The sequence below is a fragment of the Magallana gigas genome, chromosome 3 (assembly GCF_963853765.1).
Source record: "Magallana gigas chromosome 3, xbMagGiga1.1, whole genome shotgun sequence".
NCBI classification, from domain to species: Eukaryota; Metazoa; Mollusca; class Bivalvia; order Ostreida; family Ostreidae; genus Magallana; species Magallana gigas.
In genome coordinates, this window is record NC_088855.1 from 12,053,355 (window position 1) to 12,078,167 (window position 24,813).

At 33.3% G+C, this 24,813-nt stretch overlaps 1 protein-coding gene across 1 annotated transcript; it reads right to left on the reverse strand.

Annotated features, from left to right (window-relative positions):
• On the reverse strand, positions 1-19,085 carry LOC105344246 (uncharacterized). The gene is made up of 3 exons (XM_011451966.4): positions 18,873-19,085; positions 14,749-14,822; positions 1-8,425 (listed from the first exon to the last, which is right to left on the reverse strand). Exon 3 carries the CDS (start codon positions 8,411-8,413, stop codon positions 374-376), a length of 8,040 nt encoding a protein of 2,679 aa, XP_011450268.3. The 5' UTR covers positions 8,414-8,425; positions 14,749-14,822; positions 18,873-19,085; the 3' UTR covers positions 1-373.
• Positions 19,086-24,813: the final 5,728 nt, after the last annotated feature.

Below are 24,813 nucleotides of genomic sequence, written 5' to 3' on the forward strand. Positions count from 1 at the left end.
ATTTTATAACAACTCAGATACCCGGTATGTGGCAGTTATCATTATAACATCCCGCAAACAGCTATTACGAATCAATTTCTACATCGTTTTTTTTTCATTTCTATTCAAAATGGTTATAAACATTGGACTAAATTGATTCTCTTCAAAAAAAGATAGTATAACAAGAAAGTAAATATATCAAATTATTATGTAACCCTTGCCATCATCTTGCCAGCCACCATCAAATATATATGTAAATAATGAACCGCAATTCCTTATATATAAATAAATTACTAATACAACTGGGCATGCATTTACAATGATTTTATTATTAGACTGATGTTAGATCATTCTATTAAATTAAATTTACGCTGCAAAACAAACTGCGCAGCTTTTACACAAAACTTGCATGCTCTTTAGCCATGTGACCATAACACTCTCGTCCAGAGCTAAAAACTGCCATACATGTCCAACAAATGTGCATCTTGCAGTCTCGACACTCCATGTGCTGACAACCACCAGTCTTCTCGATTCCTGCATAACAATTTGGACAGAGTTTTCTGTTATTTGGATCACGCCGCATCCATTCTCGCAGACCCGACTCATCATTCCCATTTTCCATTTGGTATATGGCACATGACATCCCGTTATGGTATTCAACATGACATTTGCTACACACACCAACTCTACAAACTCCGCAAACAATTCTTCCTCCACTTGCACTGACCTTGTAGACCATAGGACAATCTGGAGTTATGCAAAATCGCGCTTTGTCTTTATTTTCTCTAATAAAACAAGATAATGACGAACTAATAATGTTCTGAAGACTGCAGAATCCTTGTTTTGTCATATTGACAAAATCTGTCCATGCCCAAAGCATCTCGCACCCATCGTGGCAGCATTTTAGAGGAAAGTCTTTGCTTTGAATTGCTGATTCTATATTCATCTTTATGCAATCCCTGCAATAAGGATGCCCACATGATTCTAAACGATATATTTCCGTTTCAGCTATTTCACAAAGACATATTCCACATTCGGGCTGATTTGAGTTTGGTATAGAACATTTTTCCCGCAGCTGATTCATTAACTCATCGATTTCTTTTACCGCTTTATCCACTGCTTCATCAGACCCTAACATCCTAATCCTATGACTCCTGTGATCCAATTCTACAGTCGACAAATTTGACAAATCTTTTAAACCTTTAAGATCCACACCATGCATCAATATTACAGCTTTCATCAATCCAGGCGGCTTAGTTTCTCCTTTTAACTCGTAGATTCTCAATTTTGAGGAGGAGAGTTTTTCGATGTACTTTCGAATCTTCCTTACGGCCATATCCCTTTCTAAGGGTTTCCCATGGACAGAAAGGGATGTATTTCTGTGATCCAACAAAATTAGTACATTGGTTTTCTTCATTATTTTACATACTTTTGCTTGACCATCACGTGTAAATAAAAAGCGAAGGGTTGGAATCTGTTCCAAGTCAATTGTTTCACCTTCAAGCATTTTCTGTATCTTGTTCCTTGTGTGAACCATACTTTCAATGCTATCTGCGTCAATGTCGATAACAAAGTTGTCGTTCTTTAGATGCGTTATTGTAACTCTTCTTCCTTCATCTTCTTTCTTTATTTTTTCACAGTATTCCTCAATTTCTTTTTGTACTCGTACATAGACTGGTGCCAAAACAAACAGTCTGGTCTGGATTTCTGGGATGATTGAAACAGGGTTCTCTCCTATGAAAAAATTATTTCTTAGATTTGAACACGCCTCAAACCCTTCTTCCGGGTCTTTAAATGTGACGAACGCCTGATAGGTAAAATCCGCTGGCTTTGGTTCGACTACAGTCACAAAAAACATGTTTTGATTCAGGTAGTTTTTGAAACAGACCTCGAGTCTAGTTTTATAGGTAGACAACATATCTCGAGTTGTATCAACTTTTTGTCTTATAACAGTCACTTTCCCTACATCATTTTCAGAAATGTTAAAATGATTTAACAAACTCTCTTGCAAAACGTCTTCATTAACTAGATCACCAAGTCCAGACACAAACAACGTATTTGGATTTTGTTCGTTTTTGTTTCGTCTAATATTGACACGTTTCCCTCCAACAATTAGATTGTTTAATTTACTTGATATGATCATCTGATCCATTAAGTCTTCATTGTGAATTTCAACAAATCCAAATCCACGAGACTTGCGTCTACACCAAGTAAGCCTTGCTTTCAGCAAATCAGCTTCTTCGGATTTATTGATCCCTTTTGGTGGTTTTGCAGTAAACTCAAAGCGTTTTCTTCTAGTTGCATTCACTGCCGCTTGAGCGCATTCAGATTTTTCATAAATGATTTGACCCAAGTAGCTTGGATTAGTGTTCTTTAATGATTTCTTTATAAATGACTGAATAGTACCAAACCTTTCAAACCATTGCTTTATTTCATCATCAGAACCAAAGGCATCAGCATCACCAAAAATGAAAACATTTTTGTATTCCTCCTGATAAAGCAATTCTTCAGTTTGGCCTCCTGCACCAATGGATATCCGTACATTTTGAAAATCTGGCAACACTGGGTGCTCTACAGTTTCTGATCGAATTCTTTCTTTGATTGGGTCTATGGCGGTTTTCAGAGTAGAAGTTGAAATGTCTTTAGTACTTACTGGTGCAAATATAGAAATTTCTCCTTTGTCACGATCTGCGTCAATCACAAAAACAGAATCTGTACACTGTGCTGAAAGATTTTCCTGCATAGCTCTCACTTTGCTGTATCGTGGACCTACAAATTCTCTGTGGCCATGAACTCCCACATATTCTGTTAAGATAGGGGCAACACGTCTACTTTCCACGTCTTCAATGTCAAAATCTAAGGAACCTTCAACTAGCGCTTCCTCAACATCTTCATCAGCCACAGCTGTTATATTTAAGGCAAAGTCTCGCGATGTTTGCATTACTCTCTCCACAATCACCCATTTTGGAAAAGATGCTAATGATTGAAATGCAGACGAAGGGTGCATAATAACTTGCTGACTTTTGTCTATGAAGTAATATCCAGCTTTCTCGTGACCAAGATAATGACACAAGTTGCTTTGAAATGACCTGAACAATAGTCGCTGCAAAATCCTTTCAACACTGGAATCAGTAAATTCAAATTTGATGTGGATGTCCAAGTCTTTTTTCAAAATATGCAAAATTTCATTTGCACAATCACGAATGCTTCGCATAGCTTTTCCATTGATTGAATTATCTCTGCACCACTTTCCTTTTTGTTTCTCATGAACTGCGTTCCATTCCTTAAAAACATTAAGGTTTGTGAAATGATCTCCATGCTTATGACAAAATGGAACTTTAAGTTTGTCCGACGTTTCTTTTTGGATTTTTGTACCACCCCGATAAAATAAGGACCCTGAAACTGTGCAAGACGCTGCTATTATTATTCCTTCCAATCCAACATTGTGGTCGATTGAGTCATGAACAAGTACGCCTAGATTTGGCTCAAAAGGAAGCTTTGCAATCCATCTCCCTAATGGGGCAATTTTCCCCCCTTCGATCGCTCCAAGCTTGGTAAGGTGCTGAAAAGCATTTTCCATGGAAATTTTTTCTGGTGCTTGTACGAAGTCAAATTCTAAAGGGTCAACATCTAGTTGCAACAGCTTCAGGATCGCATGACCTAAGTGTATCTTTTGTATTTCTGGAATGGAAGTTGGAAACATTGCTTCATAATCTTCGTTGGAATATATCCTGTAACATTTTCCTGGACCTGTTCTTCCTGCCCTTCCTTTTCTTTGGTCTGCAGAACTCTTGGTGACTTTTACAATGCGCAAAGCACTAACTTTCTTCCTTGGGTCATAAGAGAGTTCCTTCACAGCTCCAGTATCGACAACATATTTTATTCCTGGAATTGTCACGGATGTCTCTGCTACATTAGTAGCCAGTACAATTTTTCGTCTTCCATTTGGAGCACACTTAAATACCAAATTCTGTTCATCTGTTTGAAGTTTTCCATGTAGTGGAAGTATCCAATGATCCCTCTTTCCTCGAAGCAATGCTTCAAGTTTCTCAGCACATTGCTCAATTTCAACTTGTGAAGTTAAAAACACCAAAATATCACCAGAGGGTTCTGATTTATGAATTTCTGCTGCTTTTTCAATAGCTTTTATTTCGTATTCATCAGCTACCTCAGGACCACAAGAATTCTTAAGCCACTCAATCTCAACAGGAAACATACGCCCTGAGACCTTCAGGACAGGACATATATCTGGTCCACCAAAGTATCGCACAAAAACTTCAGGATCAATGGTTGCAGACGTAACTACAACACGTAGTTCTGGTCGCTGGGGCAAACATTTCTTTATCATACCAAGCAAAAGATCTGTGTACACGCTTCTTTCATGTGCCTCGTCAATCACTACACAGGAATAATTCATCAGCAATGGATCTTTTAAACACTCATTCAAAAGCATATGGTCTGTCATGTACAACACCTTTGTGTGGTGGCTTAGCTTTGATTTCATACCAACTTGATATCCAACAAGATCACCTACGTTTGATTTCAATTCCGATGAAACTCTTTGTGCAAGACTCATTGCTGCTACTTTGCGAGGCTGCGTACAAATGATTTTTCCGGAAGAGCTTATAGCAGACTCTAAGATGTACTGAGTGATTTGTGTACTTTTTCCAGATCCAGTCTCTCCTAATATTATTGAAACTTGGTTTTGAAGAATTGTGTCGATAATTTCTGTTCTTTTGGCATAAATTGGCAATGCCTGTTCTAATCGCGAACACTCTACTTCAAATTTGTTCATTACAGAATCAAATTCATTTTGTTTGATATTTCCCGCTTTATATGATTCAACCTGTTGAATTACCCCAACCAAGCACTGTTGAAACTCATTCTGTTGTCGTTTCAGTTCTTCTAGTTTGTCACTAAAGGCTTTCTTTTGTGCCTCTCGTTGCTCATAAACTGCTAATCCAATATATTTCTTCTTGGTATCCTTGCATAGCGCAGATAACTTTCTCTCAGCATCTCTCTGTTTTTCTTGATGCGATCCTAAAACTTTTAAAGTTCTTTCTTGAATATACTGTGATTTTTTGGTAATGACCATAAACTTCATTGTGAACAATCCTTCTCTTTGAAAATGGTATCGATATGGTACTTTGTCATTATTACTTTTAAGACAACTCTGGAACTTTTTCGCATCTCTGTTACTTTTGAAACGAATCATGGCCGTTGTTGTATTAGTACTGTTATCGTTTTTAATGGAAATTATTTGAAATCGTATGTCAGCAATAATACCAACAAAATGGGCAAGGAAATCCGTTTCCTCCTCTATGTGCTTCCAAACAGTCAGCGTGTATGTTAAAAAATCCATTTCCTCTGCCTTGTTTCTTTCGTCATCATCAGCAGAATGGGGCAATGGCGTTTTAACCGTTGGATTGTTTCTCTGAACCATATCATCCATTTTCTTTTCGCTTGTTAGTTCTTTTTTCACTTTTCTTGGTTTACTTGATTTTTTTCTGCTGCTTTCTTCACAAATATTCTTTGGCTTATCAGTTATTTCAGAGTTGACACATTCCACATTTGATTCCACTCCAGTGACTTCTTTACATGCAATTTTTCCTGGCAAAAGCTGCTTCTGATTTGAAATATCTTTGCTATCTGTCATTCGTTGATCATTACAATCTTGATGCATTTTCTCTCGATCTTTTTTGCCAATGTTCGTCAGAATTTCTGTTTTGTAATGGAGAGCATCGTCATCACGTAGAAAAAATTTCTTTGGAGTGTCGCTCAGTTTGGACTTCCTTTCTGGATGTTTTATCTCATGTTCCTTAATTTCCTTCATCTCTGTAGTGGTATTTGATTTCACATTCTGTGCAGTCAAAGAATCTTTCAGTTTCTTCACAGCATCACAATTTACTTTTTCAAAGTCCTTGCTTTTAATGTTTGGTTTTTCCTGATTATCAAAACCTGTTTCTTCTTGTTGACTAGAACTGCATCCATGGTTGCTTGATATCAGATTTCTCCTATCCAAACGCGACAGGTCGAGCTTATATTTCATTACTTCAAATTTCTCATTACTTATAGCGATACCTGATTTTTTATTCTTTACGGCAATATCATCTTCTTCTTTTTTCATAGCAGAATATTTTGTGGTTTCAACCATTGTATTTTTAATCTCAAGTTCCTCTATTTGTTTTGAATTATTTCCCTGGGACTTTGTTTTGTGGTCTCTTTCTCTAAAGGAACTGGTATCTTTGCAGATATTTTGTTTGTTTTCTATTTGCTGGACCTGTCTGCTTCTTACATTTTCTGTAGTGCTATAGAGTCCAAAGCATTTCTCGTCTTCTTCATATGTGGTGGTTTCATGTCCAAAATCTTTTACAGTGATGTTTTGATCCTGATCATTCAACAGATTAGCTCTCATTTCAGATGAAGTAATTCCACAAACTTCATTTGTACGAAGAACTCTAGGACTTGTGATTACAGCCTCTCTAATTTCACATTCTGTCACTTTTCTTGAGCTTCTTGTTGTTCCAAATCTATAATAATATTTTTCTGTCTTTGAATCTTTCTCATCCTTAGTTATACCAGCGGCTTCATCATCGACTTTGCACTTGTCTGCATTTTTTTTTTCCTTTTCCATTACCATTAATGGCTTCTGCATCTGGCATATCTTATCTTTACTCCTTATCGTTATAGGTTCTCTCTTTGTTGTTTTAAGGGTGGTGTGATCAGTTCTAAATGTTGTCGAGTAATTAGTTCTAGACTTTACACTGTTTCCTGATTTGCCTTTTTCATCTTTTATATCTTGTGATTCTGCCAGTTTAACATCAGACATTTTGTACTTTACAGGTAGCCCTTTTGTCTCATTCTTAACTACAGAATTTCCTTCAGAACAAGAAAAGACTTCCTTAACCGCTATATCTTCTAATTTTTTGGAAATATTCATAATCTTTTCCTTCAAGTCAATTTCTTTTTGGGAGAGAGTTTTTGCTTTTGGCCTTGACAATTCAACGGACACTTTCTGATCCTTCTGATGTGTATCACAATCATCTCTATCTACACTTCTTTGCCTGGTTCGTCTGGTACAGTCTAATCCATCTGTATGCCTTTGAGTTGGATCAAAAGAACATTTTATTTCCTTTGTTTTTTCAAAAAATTGTGAATCAGTTTTTTCAAAAACATCTGAAACCTCTCTACTTTCATTTCTTTGGCTATTTTCAGTCCAAAACATATTTTCATAACCTTTTTCAACTATCTTCCTATTCTTAGTAGTATCCAAGATATTTTTTGAGGTTTCATTCACAGGTGGTATGACTAGAACTGTTTTTCCTTTGCTCATACTGCCGGGGTTAACTAAGTCCTTTAAAATTTTCTCTGGAGGTTTTTCTTTGCATGCAACTTTTGATGCCAGTTTTATGTCAACTGCTGGTCCTTCAGCTTTTTCATTTTTTGGCTTACAATCACCCTCTTTGTAATAATGGGGACTTTTGTATTCCTTTCCATTTGTTATTGTAATGTCACTGCTACTGTTTGTTGCTTGAAGTTGATCCCCTTTAGACACGTTGAAAAGGATTAAACGTTCATCATTTTTTACTTTTATTCCATGAGAAGGAAATGAATCAGTCTTGCTTTGACTGGGATACATTTTTTGTGTTAAAACATGTGTATCGCTTTGCATGTGTAGTCTTTCCTCTGTATATTGTCTTGTAGCCCTTTGCTGCTCTAAACATGTGCTTTTGTCAAGCACAGTTTTGCTATCTGTTGAACTTTTGGATACAGCTAAAGGTCCACTAGACTTTGATTTCAGTTCTTTAGAATGCAAGAAGTCTGCATTGTTTTGTGTCAAGTGCATTATCTCATCTGGAACATTTGTGTACCTTGAAACAGGGGTTCTTTTTATTAGAGGTACACTTGCAATATTTCTCTGCTTCAGATCTGTGCCTTTTTCAATTACATGTTGTTTGTTACTAGTGGAGGAATGAGATAAACCTGAATGTTCTTCTGGTTTTAAATTCAGTTGCTTAACGGAAGATAATTTATCTGCATCACTGTATTGGGAGTTCACAGAACCTCTTTCAACTTTTTTCTGTCCCACGTCTACAGTTTTGTCAAGCATAGATCTTCTTTTTCCTTTTTCATGGCTTAAATCTAAAGGTACACTAGTGATCAATTTGTGTTCTCTTGTTTGATTGATATCAATTGGTTTGTATTTGGTTTTCTCCACCAACAACTGATCCAAATTTTGGTCTTCCATATAGTATCTCAACTTATAATTTGCTTCTCCAGAGCTGGACGCAGAGGTGCGAGATATGGGAGTACTTATTCGAGAACTTGACAATTCTCTGATGGAATAATCAGGGCTTCTTTGTCTTTCTGTCGTCATAGATCTGGTTTCTACTCTCTCTGTCTGATCTGGCTCCTTAGTAGGACTTTGGCCCATCTTCTGTTACCTCTGCAATGACAAGAAAAAGGAAAAGTTTATGATTGTTGATTTTTATTTTCATCTTTAAAACTTTTTACTTTTTTCAGCATAGCTGCCAGACTTATTATTTCTATTTCACAGTTTTTATAAAGTTTTATAAACTTTTTTTACAGCTTGTAAAGTAAAAAGAGAGTTCACAAGTCTACATTTCTCATAGAGAAAGAAATTTCGGCCTATTTTGACAGAACAATTTCATATGAAAGTGGGGTTGCCATATAAAGGGAACATATTAGCTTTCTCAATACATAATTTTTTGTTTTTACTTAACTTTTGTCTTGTCATTAGACTCATAATACAAGAGGCCCATGAGCCACATTGCTCACATGAGCAACAATAGGCATGATAACATCAGCTTCATTGACTCAAAATACAAAATATCTGGACAATGTGGTATAATACATGTAGATCCTGTATTCAAAAAATCTGGTTCCCTCTGGATATTCTTATATTTATAATCAATTTCCTTTTCTAACAGGATGGGTTTATAGTCATATCACGTTCAGCATTGCAGTTTTCAAAAAGACCCTAAACAAAAGTTTACATACAGGATATAAACCTATATCAAACTCTAAACCCCTTGTGAGGCAAAATAATCGTCCAGAAGCCAAAGTTTAAACAATCTGAAAGAATCAGCAATATGCAAAATTGCTTGCATATAAGTAAAAGCATATATACACTGCAATTACATTTCAGTTTTTCAGAATAATCAAAATGTTTTCCTTTGTACAACTGGATCCCCAATGTGGCCCCACCCTACTCCTAAATATTTTAACTGAATAAATTTGAATCCACATTTTCTGAAGTTACTTTCACTAAAGTAACAGCTTTTCTAGGCAAATGTTTTTTAGATAAAGATTTAAAGATTTTTATATATATTCCTATGAAAAAATTTGGGATAAACCATGGAAAAATGGGAATTTCTACAGGAATCAACAGCAAATATTGTCCTTTCCATTATTTATCTTGCTCATACATGTGATAAGTTAAAAACCACAAAAATGTACAGGAGCTGTATAAAAAACTGGAATTTTGGTGAAAAAACTGTACACTACTCATCAAAAACTGTACAATAAACAGTACAAAATATCACTTAAATTCTTCTGAAAAGGCACCTTTTGTCCAAACCCACAAATGTATATTGTCGCAAATACCTTATTTTAAAATTTGTTATGGAGTTTTGAATGCTTCAAAATCTCATACATTGTGTTTTATAGTCACAGTTTCCTAACGAATCATATAAATTAAGCTAGTTTAAGCAATAGTTTGTTTACCCTCCAACTTAGTTTAGTATAACGTGAGAGTTAATGTTTTGTTTCTGCTACCGATATATACATCAGCAATGCTGAGTAACAGCAGTAAATGCAACCTAATATTAATGTTAGCACATAAAAACTTAATACCATATCCTTTATTAGGGCTTTTCAACTTTCGGTCGAAAAGACCTATTGTTTTTGTCTTTTTTTATTATTATTATTTTAAGACAGATTTCTGTCAGCGATTTTTTGAAAACTGGAAGGAATATTGATACAAGTATACATTGGTCTGACAGCAAATATATTAATCTATGAAATGTAAGCTTTTTGATTTCTGGTTCCCGTACTTCCGGTTTTTACAAGGAAAATTGCAAAAATTGATTGAAACTCAATACTTTGTTTATTTTTTAATGTAGAGCATTCAAATTTTTTAACTACCTTCATCATAACTAGTTGTACAAAATTGTAAGCGTAGGCAATTTTTTATCTCTTACCGTTTCTGAGATATAAAGCCCAAAACTTTAGAAAAGGGGGGATGAAAAAACAAAAAAATTCAAATGACCTTTAAAAGTTTATATGACGCCTGAATATTATTTACATAGAGGTAATCAACATATATATCAAGTTTCATTTAAAAATGTTGACTACTTCCGGTTTTACAGGTCAGTGAAAATTGTCTATGGGAATTTCAGTGTTAAATTAAAATCACGCGTCATTCGTTTTCTCAAAAGGTATTCAAGTCAATGCTACAATATTTCAACTGTACAATAACACACACATTGCACAGACTGGAAAAAGTTTTGGGTAGATAATTCGAAAAAATTAGGGATCTGCAGGGGCCAACGTTCAAAACAGCCCTTTAGCTGTAACTTTTTTACTTTTTATCCGATTTAAAAAATCTTTTCAGTTTCTTGTGAAGAATAAAGAGTGCAATTTACAAATTATGGTCCGAGGGGCCACTTTTTGACTCCTTATAGGGGTTTGAAAGGCCTAAAGATCATAACTTTTCTAAATCTAAAAAAAAAATGAAGAAAGAGTTATCTCGCTTTGCTCTAAGAATGAAGAGCATAAATACTGTAGGTGTACCAAGTTTTGTGTCCCAGGAATGAATACTTACTTTAAAATGATTTTTTGAAAATATTCCTCTTGAAATTAGAAGTGTAGTTACCTGTAAAGTTCTGGAGTTATCTTTCTTTACACATTGCACTACTCATAAGTTCCTATCTAAGTAACTGTTTATAACAAAGCGTTAAAAAAAATTGAAAAAAAATTAGAGATTAATTTTTTTGAAAATTTGAATAAAAAAAGGATAATGGGGCTGTCGAAAAGCCCTTAATTTTTGTTGAAGACAAAAAAAAGTTCTAGTTTCATGGTTATAATTATGTTTAATCATTGTATAATATTACATATGGAGAGCAAGGTTAGATTCATGTACATTTTTTAAGTTGGCTACGTAAATTTTTTCGATTAAGTTTCGAGTTATAATTAGTACCCCTTCAAAAACAAAGCTACCTAAAGGATCGGAAAGGTGATGCTTTTTCAAACAAGTAAGGTTTTGGTAAATATACAGTAAAACACGGTTATAGCGAACACGCTTACAATGAATTGACGCTTACAGAGAAGTGATTTTCATTCCCCAATGATTTTCTTACAATTTAGCAGGAGGTAAGATATATAATTGTTCAGTGTTGTATGAGACATTGTATCGGTAAATCTGCCAACAAAGAAGTAAAAATATTTTACCATTGAAAATCTGGGTTGACACTGACTTTTTTATACAGCAGTCCAGCCGGACTAAAGCCTGTGTACTTTAACTAGTCCAAAGGCAATTTTATTTGTCCATCAAAAATAAACTAAAATGCATCACCATATTTTGCTTAATATAATACACACTTTTTTACTAGAATTTATTCTTTGTGAGAAAAGGGTGCATATTATACACCACAATTGGTTTATACACCACAATTGGTTTCTGACATGTTTTTTTTTACAGGTGTAGCACTGGTTTAGTATCATACTATCTAGGAGATGGCAATGGGCTGTGTATTCACTTAATCTCAGTGTATGCCACCATTACAGACGTTATACAAAGATATGAGCAATAGATAAGCCTTGATCTACCATGTTCTTTTCATTATAAACATTCTTTAAAAATCAGTTTATAAAAATGTTATTAAGCACTCTATGACAAATAAATTGAACACAATTTTTTTTAAATTAAACAACTCACAGAAGATTCGTTTGACCCTTATTTTTTAATCACCTAAGCGTCCCTATTAAAGGTATTGTTGTGAACATGTGCCCTTGTCACCTATTTTCTTCGACATCCGATTGAGACGAAGAAAAAATCAAGTCGCCAATACCATACTGGATACCCCTGTTGTTTTCGCTCAGTAACTCTATTGAGCAGTTCCAAGAATCACCGCAATGTATCATATAAATTTGCATCATGCTAGATACTATACTATAAACAAGAGAAAAGCTGTCAATGTGACAGCAAACCGGGTTTTCTGTTGTGTGAACAGTATCCATAATCCATTTGTCAACCCTGAATTAATAAACACTGCCTATCCAGAGAAATGAGGTACTCTATTTGCAATATTTTGCCAAGAAAAACTAAGTTCAACAGGTGCTATTTTTCCATAAATTATCAAAAATCAAAATTCAAGTAATATGCACATCTTGCACATCTCTGATATCTGTACAATTGATCTGCAAAACAACTTCCTATCCTGAAAACTGTAGGAGGAGTTATCTGTACAATAGGAGTACCCTTTTGGCAGCCGCCCACCCACTCGACTGCCCAACATTCTCACCATTTCAATAACCACTTTTTTCTTTTGGAAAACCCAATTAAAAAATCAGTCATGGTTTTACATTAATAATCTATAAAATTTATTAAACAGAACTTTTAACTAGAACTGTCCTAATGGGACTAACACTCCAGCAAGGCTAATTTCAAAGGGACTAATATGAATTCAATTAAAGAAACTAAAATATATAATTGAATAATAAAGGTTTGTGACACATAAATCCTCACTTTCTCCTATAGCACAATGCAACTGTATATCTCAGAAAATTGATCCCATAGGACTATGATTTTCTTTAATTAGCTTGTTAAACTTAGATAAACTCCCAAAACATTATCATAATTTGCACAGTGCATACTATGTAAAAAGGAAAATTTAAAATTATATGAAAACAATATTTAAAATTTCCAAAACACTAAAATCATATCAATAATTTTGAATTTTATTTACCGTATTTTTCGGAAATTAGGTCGATACTTTTTTTTCCTGACACGTGGACCTCGCCCTATTCATTGCTTCGCCCAGTTTATGGTTTTTTTTTTGGTTGGAAAATTTGATATGAAATTTTGTTAAAATTTATGCAACCCTCCAATAAAACTGTTTACTTAATACTGCTTGAATTTCTGTGTAAAAATCGTATGGATTTTAATCAATATACTGTAGTAATTTATCATTTAAACAAAATTAAATGTAAATAGATTTATTTCTTCTTACATTTCTTACTTATATCACTGACTGAATCATTTTTCGATCATTATTATATGCTGTCATGCATTTTGATCATGTGCTTACGATAAACAGGAAATCGATTTCGCGCGGTAAAAGTAAAATGAGAACCGTACAAAGGGTAATTACGGGGGAAAAATATCGTCTGGTAGAAATAAAAAAAAAAACCAATTTGTTTTCATAATAGAATACATGAACAAGTTTTTTTTCTGTATATTCAGCATAAAACTTTTGATGAAATTTTAGCAAGGTGTCTCTGAAATCAGTCTGGGTAGCGCCTTCTTTGTTTATACACAGTTGAACTCTTGGCACGTGCTACTCATGCCCGCAGGCTTCAATAAGATCAGAGGTTGACTCGTGTGTATATACACAGTAAAAAGTCACACAGAGACACAGGGTGGCATGTGCTACCGTAGTCATGCCTCCAGGCTAGGTTACTATCCCCCGGTTAACACCAGTTTGTACACATGGCAGGGAAGTAATAAAAAACGATCTTAAATTAAAACTGGCCGTACTGAATAAATTGGTTTGAAAATGTTGATGCAATTTCAGACATTTTCTTACGATGTTTTAAAGAAATACATTTTATTTCCCTTTTGTTTAAAATTGTGAAATAAGATTAAAGGCTACTATATGATAACGTTATTGGTTTAAACCATTTATTCATTAGAACTAGCGGTAATTTTTCGACCAATTCTTTGAGGTCGACCTATTTCTACTTTTTTTTATTTTTTGGCTAAAAACGGCCCCCTTCGCCCAATAAACCGTATCAACCTAATTTTCGAAAAATACGGTACATCAATGCCCTTCAAGGTATCACACCGGTAATTGTTTTCACTATATAGCACTATAGAGGGGAAAAAATTCTTAAAAATCAGTTTGTATTCCTCATGACAAAATATTCGGAGAAAATGTTATTTGTTACCTATCTCATCAGCTAACACAATAAAAAGGGCAAGCGATACGGCATTTCCTCAAAATACCTAGCTCCAAACAGGTCTACCCTCAAAAAAGACAGACAGACAGACAGACAGACAGACGGACTGGGTGAAACCAATATACCCCTAAACTCTGTTTGTCATGGTATAATTAGTAAGACCGAACTGACTAGACAAATTTTGTTAGTCTGACATAGAATCTATTAGTCTGTGACTAACTAAGATTAGTGTGGAACCATAAAATATCAATCTGGATTTTGGTTAAGGTTTAGGGAGACTGAACATAATTAACTCCTATACTAGTAATTGCAATTTCTGTTTTTCTTAAACACTGGTAACACATGACTGATATAAAACTCTTTAAACACTGAATGTACTTCGAGGTTCATGCATAGCATATAAACTAAATGCTAATATGTTGAAATGTCAGCTTGTGTATGCACCAAAATTTGTGATGTCCGAGAAAACCAACATATGAATTAGTCAGGGTATACCAGAATTGCTGTTGTATTATTAAAATTTAACTTTGCATTGTTTTAAACGGGAAAACATTGAACTTTACTTACCAATTTTAAATACAAACACAGACAAGCCTTGATCCTTGATACTGCAGCTATCCAGTATAAATCAGACTTCATATCTGAAAATGTTTGACATGTTTATTACTTTATCATATATAAAGATATCAGAGATACCATTAATCATTTAATTTCATATCCAACCATGAAGGTTAAGAATTATTAATATATTAACTGTTGCAGTTAATTGTGGAAAAGAACTGTACTGTAGTTATTTTTTCACAATAAACATAAAACAGTTTCGTACAGAAATATCAAAATTAATGCTTGCCTTGTACCATAAAAAAGAGGCCCAGGGGCCATATTGCTAACCTGAACAAAAATAGCCAAATGTCTGGACTTCAGCTGACCCCAAAATAAATCATATGAGAGAAAAGGGGGCAGCACCTTTATGAGACCACCTTTATCATATTGTATGAAAATCATAATTAATGATCTTGGATATTCATGGATACTGTTGTGTGGTTTTTACACTGACACAATGTCATAAATCATTTGTTAAAATATTGTTTGATAATCACACGTTAATTTCCATATGGTATTGTAAATTATAATTCTAATCAAAACAGTGATAAAATATTTGATGTTGCATCCTATGATACTATACAATATTTAGACAAATGATATATCATATGATACAATATAGCACTGTAATTTAAAATAAAACAATTATATGATACTGTCTAAAAATATATTATTGTATCATAAAATATATGGTATTGTATCATGATGTTAAAAATCATTGTATTTCATCACATAATACATTATCATAACATTATATTATATAGTATCATATGATACAATATCACATAAACAACACATTTTGTATCATAAAATATTATATTGTATTTAATATAATGTTTTAAATTATGATATTGTATCATATGATATTGTTTTGAATGATATTATATCTTACCTCCGGCTAAATTGTAAGAAAATCATTGGCTTAAAGCAGTCACATGGAGACTATGTATATTCCATACATAGTCAGTAGAAAATGTCACCCCCTTTGAGCATTATGTCGTCATTTTAGAGCATAATGACGTAAAGTTTCGTACTCAAATTGAAACTTGTAATATTAATACAAAAGCTTGATTTCCATTGTTTAATTTTACCTTTTATCATTAAAAAAAGACAGTCGGTAAGATATAATCGTTACAATATAAGGCCTAACAAAAAAAATAGTTTGTTTCCGCTTTCATGCTGATAAAAAGTAGGGTCGGTCGGTCGGAATTTTTTTTATTTTTTCAAATATTTTTTTTTCCCTTAAATATTGCAGTATCCATACATGCCGGTTAGGTACTGACACTGCTGAATGGTATAAAATGAGAAATACTTTTAATATCATTCCTGACTATTAAGCTGGTCTTAAGAAAACACAAAAATGATATTATATATCAGTTTCTTCCTCTGCCAACGATGAGAGCATTATTAAAATCTACAACACATGGAAACATACAGCCATTTTGAAACAAAACGTTTGAGTTACACTGATTTGACAAGAGTAACTGCTTCAAGCGTTTTTGTGACCAAAATTTTGAGTAATTTTTTTTCCAATCGGATAAAAACGAAAATAAACGATTTTCCATCAAAAATCCTTTAAAAAAGTTTTGAGTCGGGGGGTAAAAGCTAGGGTCGGTCGGGAAGCGGAAACAAACAATTTTTTTTCTTAGGCCTAATCGTTAGTTTGTCGTTGACCTAATATGGTTTATACATGGTCAGTAAATTTAATATAATATGTTTTAAATTATGATATTGTATCATATGATAATGTTTTGTGTGATATTGTATTATATGATACAATATATGATATTGTATCATATGATACAATATAATTTGAAACAATAATGTATCTAATCATAGTATGCAACATCATATGATACAATATCATGTGACAAAATTATATATTATATAAAGCAATATCATATTATACATAATCAAATCATATTATACAATACATATATTTTACACTATCATATGATATAATTTTTGTGATTATCATTATATTATACGATTTTGAACGCAGCCCTGGGTTGCGTTGAAGATCATAGCAGCTATCCTAGCCGCTAAGTCGTAGATATCTAGGTCTATTGAATGGACTGCTATAGTCTGTCCCAAGTTATTGCTTCCATCAATTTTTGATGATTTTTAATAGAAATACACATACCTGTGAAAGAAATACAATTGAAATCGATGAAAGGGAATATATCCAAGATATCTTCATTGAACAATTATCCCTTTTCACTCATAAAATTTCACAGGAACAAAAACAATTTTCTTACGGAGATTTGTAATGGGAAATGTTTACATCTTTTCTCCATTCGGAATACATCGCGCAATTTTTTAACATTATCATCCGGGCTTATTAATGGCTGATGCAATGCAAAATCTCCATAGACTTTCAAGTTTTGGATGTGTATAGAAACCTGAAGCTGTAGAGGGGGCGTTTCAAAACAGATAATCTGGACATTTTTCATATTAGTGGATGAACGTAGTTTAGGGCTGGGACGATACTGTACTGAGCCGATTCAGTACATATCACGATACATGAGATGTGATACGATACATATCACGATACATTGCAATTAAATGAAAACATGAATAAAAGTTTAAAATTTATTCAACCTGCCAATGTATTACCGCATGTCCAAAGTTATTTTGTTATATTCATAATGAGCGTTGCACAATTTACAAATTACTTTAGTCTCGTGTACACTAGTTTTTCATAAACAAGTACTCCAAAAGTTTTCCACACTCTATATTTAGCTTCCTAACAGTTTTGACAATTTTACGAGGTTTTCCGCCATCTTTGTACTTTCATATTAGGCGCGCGGACTAAAAATAGCCGATATATGAAGCTCGGATATTTTTGAAAAATAAAAAAAGTTCGGTAAGGTATCGTTGTATTAATGGTAAATGTATCGATCCAAATATCGTCAAAATAAATACCGCGATGCACCGGTGCATCGGTGGATTGTCCCATCCCTAATGTAGTTTGAGAACAAAGGTATTTACTATTATTGAAATATCAAGCAAAAAGTGGTGGAAGCAAAAACTCGGGACAGACTATAGGTTAAATTAGCCGCTAGGTCTCAGATTTGAAGTTGGAAATATTCAACTAAAGACTTATTACATCGATATAATTGGATAATTTCAAGCGGAAATATACATGTTTAAATTCATTACAACCTAAAAGATGAACAAAATATCAGTAAGTAAATAGATTTCATATTTGTTTACTTACAAAGTGGTTACTAAGGTGGCCATATTGTATTGTAGTAGTACCTACTTAAATTATTTACAAATTCATCGGGTTCGTTATTCATTTTCTGTTTCATCTATTATAAAACGTAAATTCTTATTGGCCAATTCTGTTAAAAGTGTTCACTATTGTTTAACAAGTATATAACCCCGAGCACATTCGTGCGCGGGGCTTCTTCTCTGAACCTTGCATCAAGGTACGAAGTCGCCCTCCTCGTGGCAATTTTAAATTGACTCAAATTCCATATTTATTTTGGAAATTATTTTTTTCCTTTAAATTTTCGTTATTTATTTTGGTCACTAATTAAGGTACACTAGCTCCTCCTCGTAATTAATTATTGTTTAATTACGAATAATTATCAAATTCTTCTGTTTTTCTTCTTGTTAATAGCCTTAACAGGCGGACTCAAAATTATCTGGGTTAAATATTATGTAAAAACACAACGCGAAGTCAAAATATATTCATATACAGTAGTGTAAAAGACCAAACTACTACAGTATTTTGATGCTTAGCATAAAATATTTAGGCTAAAAATATCTACGTAGCTGCTAGGTTAGTTAATCGTTGAACTACATAGCCTTACGTAGCAGCTACGATCTTGAACGCAGCCCTGGGGTTAGAGTCAGAGGAATCTTGGATTGATTGTTCTGTTACCTGGCTACCAGAAAAGGGTTTGAAAAGCGAAACTGGTTCAGTGTGGTTTTAATTATTTTAATCAGTTAATATAAGTCTTTAAATAAAAATTCAATAAAAAGTGGGTTTATAACCCAAAACAGCGAGATGCAAGGTCTTATTTTAATGACTGCATAAATTATGCTTTTAAAAAAAGTAGTGTAAGTTTTATACTCACCTTTCGAATCATTCGTTCCTTCCGCTTCCTTTTCCCCTCTAATTGTGTTATCCTAATGTGTTATCCTAATGCCGATATCTATAGTTGTGTTGTAAAAACACAAGTAGCATATCCTTACCAAAAATATCTTTTTATCTGTACTATCAGTGACTATCTTGATTCTGAAAAACCTACTTTCGATTTATACGTGGAACCCTAGCCTTCGGTTGTCCTCGGATTATTCCTTATTATTCCTGTAGTACGGAATCGTCCGAGAATAGCCGAATGGAAGGTTTTTCAGAAAATGATCTAAAGTAAATGAAAGTGTTTTAGGAATTAAGATCGATAAGCTATTTTCTATTTTATATAATAGAGAATATTCATGTTAATACGAATAACTAGAGTGTCTGTGTGTGTTTGTGGCTGATGTTTTGATCATTAAAATACGATATGGCATCGGGTCGTGCATGCGTGCGACACACATCGTATTTTAATACATGTAGATATTGCACTGGCGATTTTAGAGCTCCTCCTTTTGTGATCAAATTTAAAAATAAATATATATAAGACCTTTAGAAAGAGAACGTCTAATCAGTTTTTGTTGTTTTTATCTTTCTTTATGAATATGTCGAGTATATGTATAATATACATGTACATGTATATAGCTCATAAAAGTGTCTAAGCACCTGAAACCCAGGCAGCTTTCGGGGGCTTTGCCCTGGATCCACCGGGGGCCTCAAAGCGGCCCTCAGACCTCCGGCCGCTACGGACCCTCCTTTTGCACACATGGTATGGACCGATTTAGAGGGGCGTGCCACCTCAATCTAATTAAAATTAGACCTTTCATCTCGCTCTTTGTGTTGTAAATGGTCAGTGCTTGTGTAATTTTAATTAGATTAGTGCCCCCTCTCTGTGATCAAAATGAAAACCAGTTTGTATGTTTCAATTCATCGATCTCGATCTTGAAATCTTATTATGTCCAGTTTTGCAAGAATAGTTAAAAAGCATTTTTTTTTTAACTGGTCGCTTGGTAATCGCAAGGCGGCCCAAACCCCAGCCTTTTGCCCCTCCCCCTTCAATGAATCCTTGAAATGAACGGATCATAGGGTGTCATTCAGGGAGGCTGACCGCCTCCTTGAAAAAAAAAATAATTATTCTTCGGGCACTTCAGGGACAATTACTAAATCTGCGCATAATTGGATAGATTTCTTAAATTTCTGACTTAAGCATACTAAAAGAGTTCAATATTTTCATGCGTGTATTTTGATGTAGACATGTTTATAGTAAAGACTGATGTAAAAACTGCATTAAAGCACAAAAAATCAGAAAAGCAATTAATCGATTTATTCGATAGATACGGACTATTTTACATCGGAAGACCGAAAAGTTTGTCAACATTCGTAAAAAACGAGGACAACAGCAAGGACAATTCTGATTATAGAAAGGTCCTATAACATGTTAAATCAACAGTATAGCGTGTCTTATATTTCTCATGGTCATCGATCCGATCAACGCCAAGAAAAAATTACAAATGTACTTATTTTTACCGTACGTCCCTTTTCTTATTTCAAACTTGAAGTAACACGAAAGACAAACTGCTTACAACATTCTTCAGCTTTCATATTACACTTTATTGCTTTGCTAAATACTGAGTGACTATCTAGATTAACTATTTCTTGATTGATATTACAGATTGTAATATTTCTTCATCTTCGTATTGTAAGTTCATTAACTGTATTTCCTGAATAACACGCATAATTTTTTTGTACTTTGTACTGTGTACATGTACACATATTAGACCCCTGCGAAAATCTACAAAAACTGTAGCATAATCAATTGAGTTAGTAATGATGTTATAATTCATATAACATTTAGACATGTTATCAAGGTTATCAAGGCTGTTAATAAAAGCACTAGTGTGGTCTGTCCATTGTGTTGCTACATGTACATGTATGAAAAGTCCCTCATCTTGCTAAAACGAGAAGATCTTCCTATAAATCAATCGTGTCACATGTACATATAAAATGGAATTGCACAAAGACTCGTTGAATACTTCGACTCACTTTAAGATAACTTTGCAAGCTTTAGCGTTTCTCAAGAAATTCTCTGTAAAAAACACGTGTACTGAAATCTGATTGTTTTCATATATATATACACACACTAAGTATCGCTATTCTTTCACTTAATTAAAAATTCCCTTGCTTAATATTTTTTCTTGTCGGGAAATGACAGTTATATTATTACTTTCAACTGAGTTGCGCAGAGGGACATCTAGTATCCCCGATCGCGAGTACCCAAACTCCGTCACCATATGCAGAAAACAGTCCGCGTTTCTCTGCAAATTATTTTTTGCGGTTTTTATCATTTGCAATCACTAAATATAACATGAAACGTTACAATTTATAAAATTATTTACAAAAATATTTTTATTATTATTCAAATAAGCCTTCTGAATACGACGTTTATCACACGTGCAATCATAACTTATGAACCTAACTCCGTCACCCACATGATCTATGATACGCCAGGGAATGAAGACACATTAACAATTTAGTTTAAACTCAACTTGTATCTAGGCCAAGTTATAATAAGTAAAATCGGTGTATACAATTTAAATTGTATATCATTTCATCAAAGTGAAATGAACGCCCGAATAAAAAAAAATTGGTCCTTGTAACAACAATCACAATGACCTTTTCAGAAGTATGGATGTCGTTTGATTTCTGTCCTTACATGTTTCAAATATATCATATCAATAATGAATATATTAATGATTATATTATTTATTTATTACATTTTTAATAAATGTAGCGTATTCTATAATTACCGACACACCGTATATATCTGTAACCCTGTATAAGGCAAAAATTACGGCATGAGCGATTTGACGTTATCATTAGTGTAGTGCATAAAGGCTATTGAGGACTGAAAAAAATGTATTAATTACCTTAATAAAAAATAAATTACATGTGAATGTTTCATTTTGACCTCTCTTAAAATGACTGACCACAGTAAATAATCAAATAGGCGCGCATGTCAGAAATATCGTTATTTTAGTGCACCCGTAAAAAGGTGTTAGCTGATTTCACACAATTATTGGTGCATAAAATGAACAGGGTGTAATTTTGTTATATTTGAACACATTCTTAAATTTAAACGTTGTAAATTGTTGACATTTGATTGAGGATTTTTGACATGCAAAAAATGACGTCATAATCGCACTTGATTTCAAACGGCGAGGAGTTTCCCGAAAGTGACGGAGTTAGGGTAGTGACGGAGTTAGGGTGCTATGCGATATATCCCCGAGTACCCAAACTTCGTCACCATAAGCAGAAAACCTCCCGCGTTTCTCTGTAAATTATTTTTTGTGGTTTTTATCATTTGCAATCACTAAATATAATCTGAAACAATATAATTTATAAATCTATTAACAAAAATATTTTTAGTTTAATTCAAATAAGCCCTCTGAATACGACGTTTATCACGCATGCCTATGATATCTTATGAACCTGACTCCGTCACCCACATGCTCTATGATATGGCAGGGAATGAAGACACATTAACAATATAGTTTAAACTCAACTTGTATCTAGGCCAAGTTATAATAAGTAAAATCGGTGTATACAATTTAAATTGTATATCATTTCATCGAAATGAAATGATCGCCAGAATAAAAAAATGGTCCATGTAACAACTATCACAATGGCCTTTTCAGAATGTATGGATGCCGTTTGATTTCTGTCATTACATATTTCAAATATTTTATATCATTAATTAATATATTACTTATTATTATTTATTTATTACATTTTTAGAAATGTACCATATTCTAAATAGAGATATACCGGATATATCTATACCCTGTATAAGGCAAAAGTATCGGCATGAGCGATTTGACGTTATAATCAAGTATAGTGCATAAAGGCTATTGCGGACTGAAAAAAATGTATTAATTACCTTAATCAAAAATGTATTACATGTGAAATGTTTCATCTTGACCTCTCTTAAAATGGTTGACGACCGTAAATGATCGAATGGGCCCGCATGTCAGAAATATCGATATTTTAGTGCACCCGTAAAAAAGTTTTAGCTGATTTCACTCAATTAATGGTGCATAAAATGAACAAGGTTTAATTCTGTTATTTTTTGACACATTCTTAAATTTAACCGTTGCAAATTGTTGACAATTGATTAAAGATTTTTGACATGTAAAAAATGACGTCATTATCGTACTTTATTTCAAACGACGAGGAGTTTCCCAAAAGTGACGGAGTTAGGGTAGTTACGGAGTTAGGGGGCTATGCGTATGGTATCACGAAAGACAAAAATCGTAAGACAGACACTCTTCATATTTGAGAAAAATTATATTTACGGACACGTTGTAATTTTAAAAACGATCTTTAATAGCTATATTTTGAATCATTCTAACAATATGTTTTTGCATGAAAGACAACTTAATCACAAATATATTCGACCTTCAATTGTTTAAAAAAAACTATGTCTTTTTCAAAATGTCAGACTGAGTTCGCATAGTATTTGACTTTGAAAAAATTATACAAAGCCTCAAATTTATTTTCATTTACTATAGTATGAACTAATTTACATGGCAGGCATTTTTTAAATCAACCTGATGAAGTTAATTGTCGATATGAATACGAATATTTTTACATAGCATTAATAAAGTTTCTTTATCAATTACCGAATTACCAAAATATACATGCATTGTTACAACGCACTTTGAAAAATTACGCACTTTAAAAAAAAAATTCAAAGTGCGTTAATTTTGGGACCAAGTCAACGCACTTTGAAAAAAAAAAATTATATCGTCGATATTAACGCACTTTGAAAAAAATGTTCACGGTTTTGTGAAAATAGTTGATAGTTTTATATATAATAAATGATTGTTTTAACCTTGTTTATCTTAATGTGATATAGTTATAAAATAACTCATTGCATTCTCAGCTAACTTGATAAATATTTTCTAGATGATAATTTTTTTTTCTTTTCTCATAAGACATGTACAATATCGACAATTTACACAGAAAAAAAATATTCGGGAGGTTTGAATTTTCCAAATATGACATAAACTTCATCACTTAGCAACTGCATTTTCCCTTTTTTTTTAATATGCAGCAAATTTATACCTCTTATCTGGTATATTGGGCTATGCCCGAATGAATATGATTTATATACTAGTATATATATGAATAATGGAGATCAATGTACAATATATTTCAACTGGCTTAATGCAAATATGACGTGAAAAAAGGATGCCTTAGTTCTGTTTATCAAAAACTACATGATCTTTTAGAAGATCAGTGCGAGAAAATTAACCCACATCCTAATGCTTGTTTTTAAGTTTATAATAACTGAATGTTCGTTAATGTTAATATTCTTTTATTGAAGTGATTTATATTTGATTAGAATACGAAAAGAGAGTAACTGTTGAAACACATAGAATCTTTAACATACCAATGGAGAAATTATTGTTCGGCCAGTTTGTTTTTTCAATAACACTGCATGTACTTATACAGAGCATATTTCTTTTTCCGATCTAAAATGTTTATTCAAAGTTGCTGAATATCATATGTTTTGAAAGGAAATATGAGGGGAAGGGGACCTTCTTGTAATCAGTTAAATGATGCACTGGTATTTGACCTGTATCTTTGGTTAACCCCCACACCATCCACATCCCCGTTTTAAATACGGTAAATTAGATTCACGAGTGTTAACAAATCATCATACAATCAAAAATTCAGTTCCAGAATTTGTGTTAGTTACTTGTATTGGGTAAATTACTTGTAGCAACAAAGCTCAAAGTTGGGCAAAATTAAGAAAAGAGTTTCTCTTGGAAATGCTTATGTATTATATTTATGGAAAAATTTGGTTGACAAAAAACTAATTTTATTGTAAATAAAATCATTTTTGGCAGCAAATTTTGTAATAATATACTTGTGTGTGT